The sequence below is a fragment of the Haemaphysalis longicornis genome, unplaced genomic scaffold, assembly GCF_048455015.1.
Source record: "Haemaphysalis longicornis isolate Haplotype H1 unplaced genomic scaffold, Haemaphysalis longicornis Haplotype H1 scaffold_12, whole genome shotgun sequence".
Taxonomy (NCBI): domain Eukaryota; kingdom Metazoa; phylum Arthropoda; class Arachnida; order Ixodida; family Ixodidae; genus Haemaphysalis; species Haemaphysalis longicornis.
In genome coordinates this window covers 118,059,320-118,071,712 of record NW_027526225.1, presented here as the reverse complement: position 1 = coordinate 118,071,712, position 12,393 = coordinate 118,059,320, and the positions used below count along the sequence as shown (strand labels likewise).

Below are 12,393 nucleotides of genomic sequence, written 5' to 3'. Positions count from 1 at the left end.
GGGCGGGGAAGTTTACTAGCAGAATTCTAATATTCACACAAATTAAGAATATAGGCAGGTCCAACCATTCAATGTGTGTTCCCCTGCACAACAATTTTGAGGGCCCGATTTTTTCGTTTTTTTTTTTTTTTTGGCAGGCACCTCAGGGCTTTTAGAAATTCGCGGAGCGGGCAGCACTGAATATGGTTTGAGCGTGACCCAGGTGTCCATCGTTATTTGTTCAAGTTACTGCATTCCACATGCAAAGCTATGTCCGCAATGTGACGCCGGCACACACGGGGGGCAGGCGTTCGTTTGAGCCGAGCACGCAGTGGCCGCAGATGCTATCTCGCGCCCATAGGCGTGCGCAGAGTTCTCGATTAGAGGGGGCAAAGTCCTACCGCTGCGCCCTCCCTCCCCGTCCTCCCCCCCGCACAGCAACTCCAGACCTCTTCCCACTGAAGGCCTAGCGGTCCGAATGCAGTGCAAAGAGGGATAGTTATAAAATTTTTATTTCAATACAATGGAATTGCAACACAAAATATTTCTGAGCAGAAATTTTTACTTTCATGTGTTACATCGGCAAGGTATGGGGCAAATTTGGCGCCCCCTTCAGATGACTAGGGGGGGGACGAAATGAATCAACTCCTATTCGAGGTATGTCAGGGAAAATTGTAACCGCCAATGTTAATAGTGACTACTGGAATATTAGAATTTAGAATCAATTACTGGAATTTTATATTAGTCGTGGTGCAGTTGGCCTGTGTTGCGGCCAACTGTTGTTCACACTAAAAGACAGCGCAAAGACCAGGACAAAAGAAGTGATAAACTAGAGCGTTTTAGTTGGTCCCTCCTTCCGTTCTCGTCTTTGCGCTGTCTTTTAGTATGGATAATGTGTACCCAACAAGCTCAACGTCAAGCCTTAGCCAACCGTTGTACTTGGCGAAATCAAGTGAACTATAGACTGGGAAGAAAATAACCCTGCTTTATTCGCCGGGAATACAAGCCTGGAAGGGACCTTACAGGGACCGTTGTTCTTGAAAGAAAGCAACAGATACAAAGGCGGCAGCCTCATCTGTGTTCCACGCACGCACGAGACTGAAGACTTCTCTTGCTCTTTTCAGCAGTTTCGGGAGGTGCACACACTTGGCCTCATGAACTCTCCGAACTCGCATGCAATATTCAGCAAGTTCAACAATCCGATCTTGCTTGAAGATGGGCGCCATGGAGTAGAACTCCCATGCAAGTCCACACTAGTCTCCATGGTCGACGACCACAAGGCTGTTTTGTAGCGTGAGCTACACTGGCCGAGGTTGAGCAGTTTCGCGTGGCTCCTGGAGAGCCGTGCTGCGCATGCGCGAGGGGCAGTGACGTCTCACGGCGCACAGCTGGCGCACTAGAGCCGCCGCCGCCGCGACTTTATTGGACTGGATTGGATTGGAAATCGTTTTAGCAGCAGTAAGCATGGTAATCAGCTAATCCTAGACAATCAGGAAAGCTAAGAATAACCAGCTGAACCTTAGCTCACGTACGTATATCATTATCATGGCATAGCAGAGGTAAGCCACTGGTAATTTTTTTCGAGACCTCAGAAGTTACCTCGACGACTTTCCGAAAACGAAGAAGAGTTGATGATTGATTGATTGTGGTGTTTAACGCGCCGACGCAACGCAGGCGATGAGGCGCGCCGTAGTGGAGGGCTCCGGATTAATTTTGACCACCTGGGGATCTTTATCGTGCGCCGAAATCTCGTACACACGGGCGTTTTTGCTTTTCGCCGGCCGCATCAGAAGAAAACGAAGAAGCGATTTGGGTGTCCGACAAGGCGGCGAGGCAAAAAGAGAATGCTACACAGAAAAAGTTGTGACGCATATGTCTTGTCCAGATCATGCCTACTACATGCCGCGCCACGAGGTCCTCCGAGAGGCGTCAAGAGCCACTCGATTTCGTGTCTCAACGCGACCTCAGAACAAGGGAAATGCCCGCTACTGGTGCCCGGATATCATCGTTCTACCCCCTCAATTTTTCAGAGTGTTCATGAGCGACTTGTTCGCAGTGGAGTCTGCGACATTATCGAAGAAATATACGCGAGAGGTTCCGGGTGGTTAGAGGCCGACAACGCGCAAAGAAAGTTCCCAGACGTTGCTAAGTGTGTGCGCGTTCAAGCTGCAAGCTGCGAGTCGGCTGCGGTTGCACCGTTACCGTTGCCGAGTGGCCGAGTAAACGAAATACCTGTTAGATTTTGAAACTTGGAAAATCGGAGAAGGGTACTTACACAAGACGGTCACATTAGAGCCCACAAAGTGCAGCTAGCAGGTGCTCGGGAATCAACCAGGCCAGTGCAGCTTTTGTGCCGGTGCATTTCAAACTGTGCGAGTGAGCCATTGGCGGGCGCAGAGGATATTGCGGACTGTACTAAGGATGATGACAACGGCGCCGACAACGAAGTGACACGTTCGCACGCACGGCGAGCTGGGTATGCACGCGCTCGAGTTTGGAACGCTGGCGCTATTGAATGACCGTGCTCGGCTTAGCGTCGCTCTTGAGTGGCGCCGATGGTGGTGATGATGATGATGACGACGATGATGATGTCCTCAAAGGTTTTCGCACGTAGCCACAAGGGGGGATTGGCAACGGCTAAATCGGTTGTTGGAAACCTCAAAATACTAAATTATTTCCGGAAAGAGGCTGTAAAAGGAAACTTAGTTATGAATAAAACCCGAATTACCCATTAATTAGCACCATTCAGCAATTCAAACGACCTGAAGCAGAAAGAAAATTTTGAATGCAATTATATATATCCCTTTTTGCAAACCCCAAATTTGATGCGCCAATAGATAATATAACTGGAATCAAAAAAGTCAAAAGCAGTTGTCTAGCTGTTGAGAAATGAGAAAAAAATGTTCGATTGTTTCAGGGACCTGGCACCGCACACATAGTTCCGTAGGTGGCATTCCTGATCTGAACAGATAGAAATTAAGCCTTGGAATATTGCAGCGCAGCCCGGTGAAAGTCACTTCGCATTGCCGAGAACCACAAAAATGAACATTCCACCCGAACTTGAAATGTTGATACTCTTCAAATTATAAAAGTGAGTCTGAATGAGTAGCGTCTAAATGCCAATATCGTCTTAATCTTGAAGATGCAAAAAGGGCCAGATTAGGTATTCCGAATTGAACGGGAGCTGTGACAGCGAGATTAGCCAAATGGTCCGCTAGCTCGTTGCCCCTGATGTCCGTATGGCCAGGGACCCAAGACAAGCGTACCTCCTTCACGTGCCTTGGAACAAAAAATGCGATACAAGAGAGAGTCGGAAGAGGAACTTAATGCCGATATAACTGCCATCGAATCGGATAACATGATGATTTCTGATACATGCTGCGGCACTTTGCATAGAGCGAGAGCTATTGCTAAGAAATTCTGCCATGAAAATGGTGTGTAATCCGGGTTTCGTAGCGAATAACTCCAGTCTGGAGATTGTGAAAAAATACCATTCCATCTTTCTCGCCATTTTGAGATGCATCAGTATAAATCACAGAAGAAGCAGGATACTCGGATAAATATTCATTCAAAATAGCGGCTAATAGAGAGCGTGGGAAAAGTTTTGCAGCCGAAGGGAAGGGGCCAATAAACGCTGAAGATCGACTGTCCCGTTTCGTCTTGGCCTGATTACCCTCGTCGGGTAATCACTGCGCTGCTCGCGGCAACGTTTACGCCATTGACGGATGTGAAAGTTATCGCTCACGGGACAATCTGCAAGGTTTTTTAAATGCACGTACATGCCTATGAAAAGATGTAACAAATTCGGGATTTTTTTGTTCTTTTTCACCCGCTGTAGTATTTTAGCCAGTTTCGCTCTCGGTTTCGACTTCTGTTTTTTTTTTCTCGCCCTGTGGCAGCGGCTATTTTTCGTGATTTCTAAGCGGCTATCGCCGCGATGCACAACCGCACATCCATGCGCCCAATCGCTGTGGCACGACTGTGTAACCCCTTCAATTGGGCCTCGGCTGGTTTCTGCCGCCGGATTTCTTCCAGAGCCTTTGCATCTTCCCCACAACTCCCCGCCCGAATTAGCTACCCCTCCCACCCCCTCCAAACATCCAATCCCTATCAATCCACTTCTCTTTTCTATCCGTACGAAAAAAAAAAAACATTTTCGGGGGAAAATCTATATGTTCATGTTTTGGAGTTGGTTGCTCTCGTGGAGATACTTTACCCATTTTTTGTTACTACCGTATTTACTCACATAATGATCGCACTCGCGTAATGATCATTGGCGGATCCAGAGGGGGGGTCCGGATGTCCTGACCCCTCCCTTAATTTTTGAATTTAAACCTCCAAGAAGATGACCACTCAGGTCGCAGAAAAAGGTGAATTGATGACTTGTTGTATTCCTTGTGTTTTTGCTTTCCCGAAATTTCAGTGAATAAATAAGGCTCCTCCTCCTCCTCCTCCTCCTCCTGCTCATTATCATCATCATCATCACTGATAGGAGCTGACCCCCCTCTCAGAAAAATCCTGGATCCGCCCCTGGTAATGATCGCACACCTTGCTGCCAAAGTTCGATTTTTTTTATTTCCCGCGCAATGAACGGACCCTGAACTAACCGCAGCAATATGTCGTATTTGTGCCAACTCTACCTAATGATGGTCGTGCGTTCCTTTTCAAACAGGACATGGCTACGTTATCGCAGCTGTCTCGCCGATATTAGCGATATCGGCAAGCGTGCGTTCAATATTAATGAGTAAGAAACGCTCACTAAATGCGCATATTGTACTCACAAGACAAAGAAAAAAAAAACGCCCTCAGGTTGCGACGTCGGCCGCCATATCTCTTTTGATGTCCCTCACTGCGACAGTGGCAGCCACTTATTGGTCGAACTGTTTTCACCTCGCAGCAAACTCTTTCCGGCACGTTCCGTAATTCACGACCACACTGCATTTTGCATCACTTTGCGAAGCGACTGGCGGCGGTGTGTGGAGTTTTTATTATGTTTTCGTTTATCTTTTTTTATGTTCATGAGACCTATGGTAAAAATTTCGACCCACAACTTGCTTGCGTTTTCTGTGGCGCGACCATTATGCGAGTAAATACGGTAAACAGAGGTGGATTCACAGAAAGAATAGGGGTTGGGGTTGGGTTTGGAATGGGGGAGCGGATGTTTTGTAGCATGGTCAGGAGAGAGGGGAGTGGATTATGTCGCGTTACCTGTGGACTTACTGGGCTAGTCCCCCCCCGGATTCACTACAGTTTCTCTGTTGTCACTACAATTAAATGCGGTCGGCTTGGAATGCGAGGGGGGGGGGGGAGGGGCAAAGCGCAAGACGCCCCCCAGTTTTGCTTGCCTGGCGTACCTACAAGCTTGTAGACCTCTCTGCGTTACGATTCTGTTTCTCCGGGAGAATTGGAACACATTTCTCTTTCCCGGACGGCACCCGTAAACACTAAATATGAACTCACAACACAATCATTGTTCTCAATTTAGCATTTAATTAACCCCATAAATCATGGCCGGCACGTCTACTTTCGGGCCCTTTTTTTCCACGTTCTCGCCGTTCCATACTGCAGATTCGCTCTGGCTTTCCTGCGGGTTCCTTCACCGTGCACGAGGTTAGGCGGTTCGTCATGAGGGGGGTCTTCGCTGCCCGGCAGCTCGTAGTACACGTAGTAATACTCGTATTCGTCGCCTTTCGCCGGAGCCGTACGGATGGCGATACCTCCTGGCGTGAAGGCCTCCCTTCTGTTTTCTGCGCACCCTTCTGGACGGCATTTCCCGGAGTTCTTCACTTTGTTGACCATGGCGTTGAGGCTAATCTTGGACTTGAGCAAGTCGATTTTTACTGGAGGGACCTGCGCATCGCCCGAGTACTGCGCATGTTGGGCGCGCTCGAGCACCCTATTGGGTCGATGCCTCTTGCGAGCGGAGACGTGGTCGCTCTTTCGGGGTCTCACAGCCCGCTCCTCCCCCCGCCGCTGTACGTCTCGACTAGCCACGTTCCGGTAGTAACTCTTATACGCCAGGCGCTGTTGTTCCAACTCTCGCGCGTCCTTTATCCCGAAGATGTATCTGGCGTACGTCGTCCTAGCCGTGCTCGCCCGCACAGAACTCGCGCTATCCTTGCGATCGAAGAAGGCCCTTTCGTTGGAGTTGTGCACGTGCGACCAGCGCTCCGCGCTCGTGTTCGTGACAATGAAAATCGGGTAGCGATCGTTGACGGCAGCGGTGGCCTCGTATTCGCGATAGGGGTACGGAAAAACGGTACTGCCTCCGACCCGGTATTGAAGGACGAGCGAGGGCCTTTCAGGGATGGGACTCGGAGCACGCGCCCACACGAAGTCGTAGTCGTCGTGCAAGTGGTAGTGTGTGCTCCTGTGGTGATGTGTGCGAGGGTTGGTGCTCTCTACGACGGGTGGCGTCGCCTTCTGGCAACCTGCGCCCTTGCAGACGCTCGCACCCGACGTCGAAGAGCCCGAAGTCACGAGGGTACCGGGGACCGGAGTCGTGGTGGTGGGCCTCCGGCGTGTCGTCGACTTTGATGATTGCGACGAAGTCGCTTTCGTTGGAGGCCTAGACTTGGTGATAGAGGACTTGATAGTATGCGTAGTTGTGAGGGTTGAACGCCTGCTGCTCGCTGTCGTTGATTTTGGGCTCGATTTCGTCGCCACCGCTGTCGTGGTGAAGTGACCGCGTGTGACCTTTTCTGGCGTAGCTTCTGCCCGGTGCGTTGCATTCTCTTGAGTACCCCGGAAGGTGTAGAACGGTATGTGAACCTTTAGGTGCCAGCCTCCAGTTGAATTAAGAACATTGGTAGTTGTGGCCAGCCTTTGCGTCTTCTTACCCCCCGTGGTAGCAGGGGCGCTGTCATCGCAGTCACGCAGAGTTGTGGGAAGGGTCGTACTTTCGGACTTCTTGCTCGTTTTGGACGTCGACGGAGCTCTTGTCGTGGTACTGGGTGACGTGGAGGAGATGGTGCGGGTGGTTGTGGTGGTGGTAGCGCGGGAAGTAGTGAGAGAAGTGTCAACGACCCTTGAAAGGAAAGCTGGGCCTTTACTGATAGCGATCCGGGAGCGTCCGCCGCACTCGACCGAGCCTTCGTCCTCGCACTCCCAGAAGGTTTCCTCCTTGCTGACGTTTTCCGGCAGCCACAACTTCCGACAGTCCCGAGCTCGATCGGGAAGTTGCTCGCCCGGAAATTTCACAAAGACCCTCTTGGGGCATTTGGAGCTGGAACGGCCCGCGGCTGTCCTGGTAGAAGGCGGGGTTGTCGGCGGCATACGAATTTCTTGAGGGGCCATTCTGCGCAAGAAGAGACAGAGGGCGTGCGTAGTGGCAGACTGCTGTAGTAGTAACACTTCATTATTATAGATCAGTACGCCAAGAGTGTCTTTCGATCAAATATTGAAGGTTTTTTTACGCACCGGAGGTATACAGTGTGCCGTGGTGGTCGGCTATACGGAACAAACAAGGCCACCTTGTGATCTCGCGTGCGCCTAATTAGAGACACACGAACGTTTCCGTTTCCCGTCTCCATTAGAAACACGACCGCCACGGTCGGGATCGAACTCGCGTCCTAAGGCTCAACGGCACAACACGTCAGCCACTTAGCCACTCAATGGTTCAGTGTGCTTTCTCCTGTATACGGCAGCAGAAACACATGGCTCTTCTGGGGTTATACGAAACATTCGCTTACAACGCTACATACGCAGACAATCTATGCTGGATCAGAGAATGGGTGAAGTGGCCTGGAATAGCCTTCTATTCTTTTGCACCCATTACTAAAGCCACCAGGTCACCTTTGGATAGGGACCGTAGGAAGAGCCTGCATGGACCTGGAAAAAATACCTCATATAATTAGCACAAACAGCATATCGCCCATGCTGCTACAGTGGCAATTATGATGGACCTGAATTTGTTTCGACGATATCTTGTACTCATAGATATTGCCGCGAACCACGCATTGGGTTTGTTTATTTATGTTTTATTTTTGCCGACCGGCTGCGCCGTGCTGTGTTATCCGGGGTATCCGTGGGCCAAGCGAAGCGCGTGTTCCATTCGTTAGTTTTAATGCCGCACGCGTCATCTCCTTTGATAGGGAGAGTGTTTTCAACTAACGTCACCAGCCTAGAATAATCTTCTATGATCTATCTGGATGTAATTCGACGGTTCGAGAGACACTCGCGCCGGGCGATAAATGTCCGCAGAGCAGACGCCGTGGTATTCGATTCGCCGACGCTCGCCTGCGCACGTCACTTTGTTGACTGCTGCTTCGCCGCCTGTGTATTCTTTGAGTTGTTAGGGGAGCACAAGTTCGCTCCATCAAACTTGTTTTTTTCCTTCAAGACAACTGCGTCGTGTTTAGCTTCCTGACAATATAATAGTTCAAATTGAGAAAAAAGAAATGGTCTTAGGCTGGCCATGTAGTACGACGAACTGACAACAGGTGGACCACGAGGGCAACAAAATGGACGCCAAGAGACGGGACTAGGAAAAGGGGAAGGCCATTAACTCGATGGAGAAATGACACAAGAGAATTCGTAGGCAAAGAATGGACCCGGGCAGCGCAGGGCAGAAGCGGGTGGAGGTCAATGGGAGAGGCTTTCGTCTTGCAGTGGACCTAAGTATGCTGCTGTTGTTGATGATGATTATGATGAAAAGTTTCGCTCCCTGTTAGCCACGTACATGCCCAAAGAGATTGCACTATTCAGCGTCGCAATCTAACCTCGATTTAGGTGTCGTGGCAGATGACGTAATCTTCTCCGTGGTCGTCGAGGTTGGCTGGGGCCTGGTGCTGATAGTGCGGTAGCTGCGGGCGGTCGAAGGAGGTGTTGTGCTGCCCGTAGTGGTCTTTTCGGTCCCGGCGGCGGTTGGCCGAGGCAGCTCGGTGCCATTGCAGCTACAGCGGCAACCTTCCTCGTAGATTCTCTCCACGAGTACGGATTTTGACAGCGACGCCCTGATGAACTCCCTGATGACGGTCCCGTTCCTGCCGGTCTCCCCGATAGCCTTGGACAGCGTCGGCACCAGGATGAGCAGCTCTTCGACGGTCTTGTTGGCGAGCAGTTCGGAGCAGTTGCACACCACGTTGGCTGTGGACGCGTGAGGAGTGGACGGCCTTCGGAAATCGAAGAAGGCCGCGTCACCGGCCCTCCGTTTCACCTTGGGACGCTGTGGCAGGCGGTCTGCCAGGGACCGCACCCCTGCTTCGCGAGGCTCCATCAGGTCCTTCCATTGGCGCATGACAGCCTTTCTCCGCATGTCCTGCAGCCATCGGTGTTGATTGATTTCAAGAGACACAGGGAGGGAATTTTAACGCGAGCGTTGCCCACCTTTTTTATCCGCAACATGAACATTTTGGGCGAATTCTGGAGTCTTTTCGTAGCGTGTTTAAGCTATAAACCGGGTGGAAGCGAAATTAGTTTAGCCTGCCCTGGGTTCCTTATCGTACGCCGTGGTCTCGCGCACTCGGACGTGTTTTGTATTTCACCACCGCGAGAAGTACAGGCAGAACGGTTGAAAAATGGGCACGGGAGTGTGCCCGTTATAAAGAAAAGCGGACGGAACTTCCGCAGCAATTACTTTGCTGGTGAAGTTGTCACCGCGCCTAAATCGGCAGTGCGAATTAAAAATCAAAGCACAACATACAGTTAAAACACGATCTGACGAAGTAACCGGGAACCGCGAATTATTTCGTTAAATCGAGAACTTCGCAAAATCCAGACTGCAATAATACAAACAGTTGTTCTATAAATTTGATGTCTAAAGGGAGACGCACCCCAGCAGCTACCATGACATTGTAACTGCGACGGCTGCAGCGCTGGCCTGCCAATATTTAGCAATGCGCTAAAATTCCGCGGTGAAAATAAAAGTTGCAAGGGACAGCTACGCTTAGGTGGTAAGATGTAAGACGCGATAGGGTTACCTCATCGTCAAGGGAGAGCTTCGAACGGAGCTGCGACATTCGCCGTTTATGCTCTCCGACCGCTGAAGTTTAACCTAACGATACTAGGATCAACTGCTATGAGTTGGGAAGGAGGGTCACTGCACAGAGGCGGAAAGTGACGAAACCACGAATCCAATCTGTCTTCTGCGCAGCAGTATCATTACCGGCCGGCTTTCTCCTTTCCACATTTGGTTTTAAACAACTAGGCTCGATCACAGCTTCAGGCGCGAGCTCTCTTTTGGGTGCGCAGACGTACTTGCTTACCCGTTGACGGGGACACTGTCATCCGTGGTCGCTTCATGAGCACGGCTGATAGCGGGCAGTTAGCCTTTACGGGAAAGTCGTCGAATGAGCCCTGTAACGGCCTCACGTCAACAGTGGCTCATCGGCGCACGTACAAACGGTGGTAGAACCAACTCACTGCGCAGATGCAACGCTTGATGAATAACCCTGTACCACTTCTCTGTCATAGCATCCGCCGTAGCATCATTGCCCTCCTTACCACCCTTCTTACCTCCTTAACTGCAGTTAACCTTTACATCTGGCTGCCTCAGTCGTAGTTTTTGGTTGGCATTGGTGACGGTATTTCCGTGGACACTTGATGAGCACGGCAGATAGCGGATGGCTAGCGGGCACGGCAAAATCGAGAAATGAGCCTAATAACGCTATAGCGTTAATAGGCCAGAGCGAAACAACGCTTTTTGTTGTGCCACTTTCCGCTTAGCGGATTGTTCTTGGCTCTCATATTCTTGAACCGCGTAGACAGGGCTTCCTCCACTTTTTCGTCCGGGGTGGTCTTAAGGTTCTTAAGGTGGTCTTAACGCAGTTCAAGACGAAGTGGCAGGGATGATGGCGTCCTCTCCCTTCAAGATTGTGGAAAGCGTGCTGGCCGGAATGCCATGGTCTGCGGCCACGGGACTGCTGAGTTTATCTCGTAGAGCAACGTGAAAACGCAATTAGATGCCTCGCGTTTTTTTCTTTCTCACGGGGCGCAATAATCTTCGTGGTGTTCTGACGAAACACAATCAAAATTACTCCTTTTTACACGCCTGTTTCTTGAAATAATTCATTAAGTCGGGAATGGCGCTGAGTCTATTACGTTAGTTCGTGTTCATAAAAGCATTCAGCCGTATGGACACCTGCGGGGGAACTTGCATTTTTTTCTTAGACCGGGAAATTCGTAAGATCGGGTTTCGTTAGATCGAGTTTTGATTGCGTCGATCCAACATGAAACGTAGCTTTATGAACAGTCTATTTCGTTAGACGAACCGTTATCATCATAGCTGTTTTTGTCCATGGGAAGCGCTATTGCAAGGCTATAGCATTCCGAGCTTTGTGAGTTACATACTCTACTTAACCTTCAGATTGGTTTATAATCTTCCTTACTCATTAATTTAATTTTATTCTAATTTTAATTGGGCGGTCGCCGTGGCTTGGCGTGGTTCGCGGCGACCGCCCAACGTTCCCGGCGCACGTTTTTCAAGCCAAGCATACCCACTTACAGAGATTGGCCAAGATTGGCAAAAAAAAAAAAAAAATCTAGCGTTCGCCGTAATCGTAACAACACTTGCTCGGGACGGGAAAGACCCGTAGCATACGCCCCTCCCAGGTAATGTCCAATGATTATCACAGTAAAAAAAAATGAAGGAAGCTCACTATAGCAACAATGACGGAGTAAAGGTCATTGGGGCAGCGAAGAAGAAGCAAACCGGTCATGAAGGTTGATTACAGCTTCGCTACCTTCAAGTCTTACGCGTTAGTGTGAGCTTACTCCATTTTTTCTGTAACGCACATAAGCTTGTTCCGTTCCACCGGAAGCCAACCTAAAGGAGTACTGACACCAATTTTCGGCTTTAATATTATTGCTCAGTTCGCTTCCTTTGCTCAACAGAATAAATACCCTGGCTGAAATATGAGCGGCCTGCGACGTGAAGAGCATACTTTAATTGGATCTCATTCATCGCGCCGACGGAACAGCACGCAGATCGGCACTCAGTAAATGGACATCAGCATGACATCATGCCGTGGTAGCCAAAATAAGTGACGCGGAACCGCTCGTCAAAAACTCGTGACGTCACTTCACACAGGCCCCGCGAACCGGCGCACGTAGTCAGAGCTACAGGCATAACCGCTGCCCAGAAAGGCACTGTTGGCAAAAAAAAGTTCCACACACTGGAAAGCAAGCGCTAATATAGCCCGGAATCGCAATAGAAGTCGCGATCAGGACTTTTATTGAAAGCGGTCATGGAATTTCCGCCGCAATGGTAGGCCTGGCACCTTCGGGCAGCTCAGCCGTTCAGCTCCGGCGGCGGTGCGGTCGAAATAACGCCCCCACCAGCCTTCGCGTCATGCCGTGAAAGCGCGGGAAATTGAAACGAACGATTTTCAGGCCGTTCAATGTAATTAATTATCGCGCGCTGAAGTATTTAAAGTACTGTGTCGGGTTCGCCAGACCATTAAGCACCCATAAAAG

General features: G+C 50.1%; 1 protein-coding gene across 3 annotated transcripts in view; it reads right to left on the bottom strand.

The window, feature by feature from the left end:
* Window positions 1–5,459: 5,459 nt before the first annotated feature.
* Window positions 5,460–12,393, bottom strand: part of LOC144162144 (uncharacterized) — a 50,462-nt gene continuing 43,528 nt past the window's right edge. For 2 of the 3 annotated variants that reach the window (XM_077692631.1, XM_077692632.1), the window contains 2 exons: window positions 8,700–9,238; window positions 5,460–7,276 (listed from right to left, as the gene is read on the bottom strand). In XM_077692631.1, the coding sequence (XP_077548757.1) occupies window positions 5,500–7,276; window positions 8,700–9,238 (2,316 nt within the window). In that variant the 3' untranslated portion in view covers window positions 5,460–5,499. Of the gene's footprint in view, window positions 7,277–8,699; window positions 9,239–9,899; window positions 10,045–12,393 lie in introns of those variants that run through there. The other variant, XM_077692633.1, reaches the window with a different exon arrangement.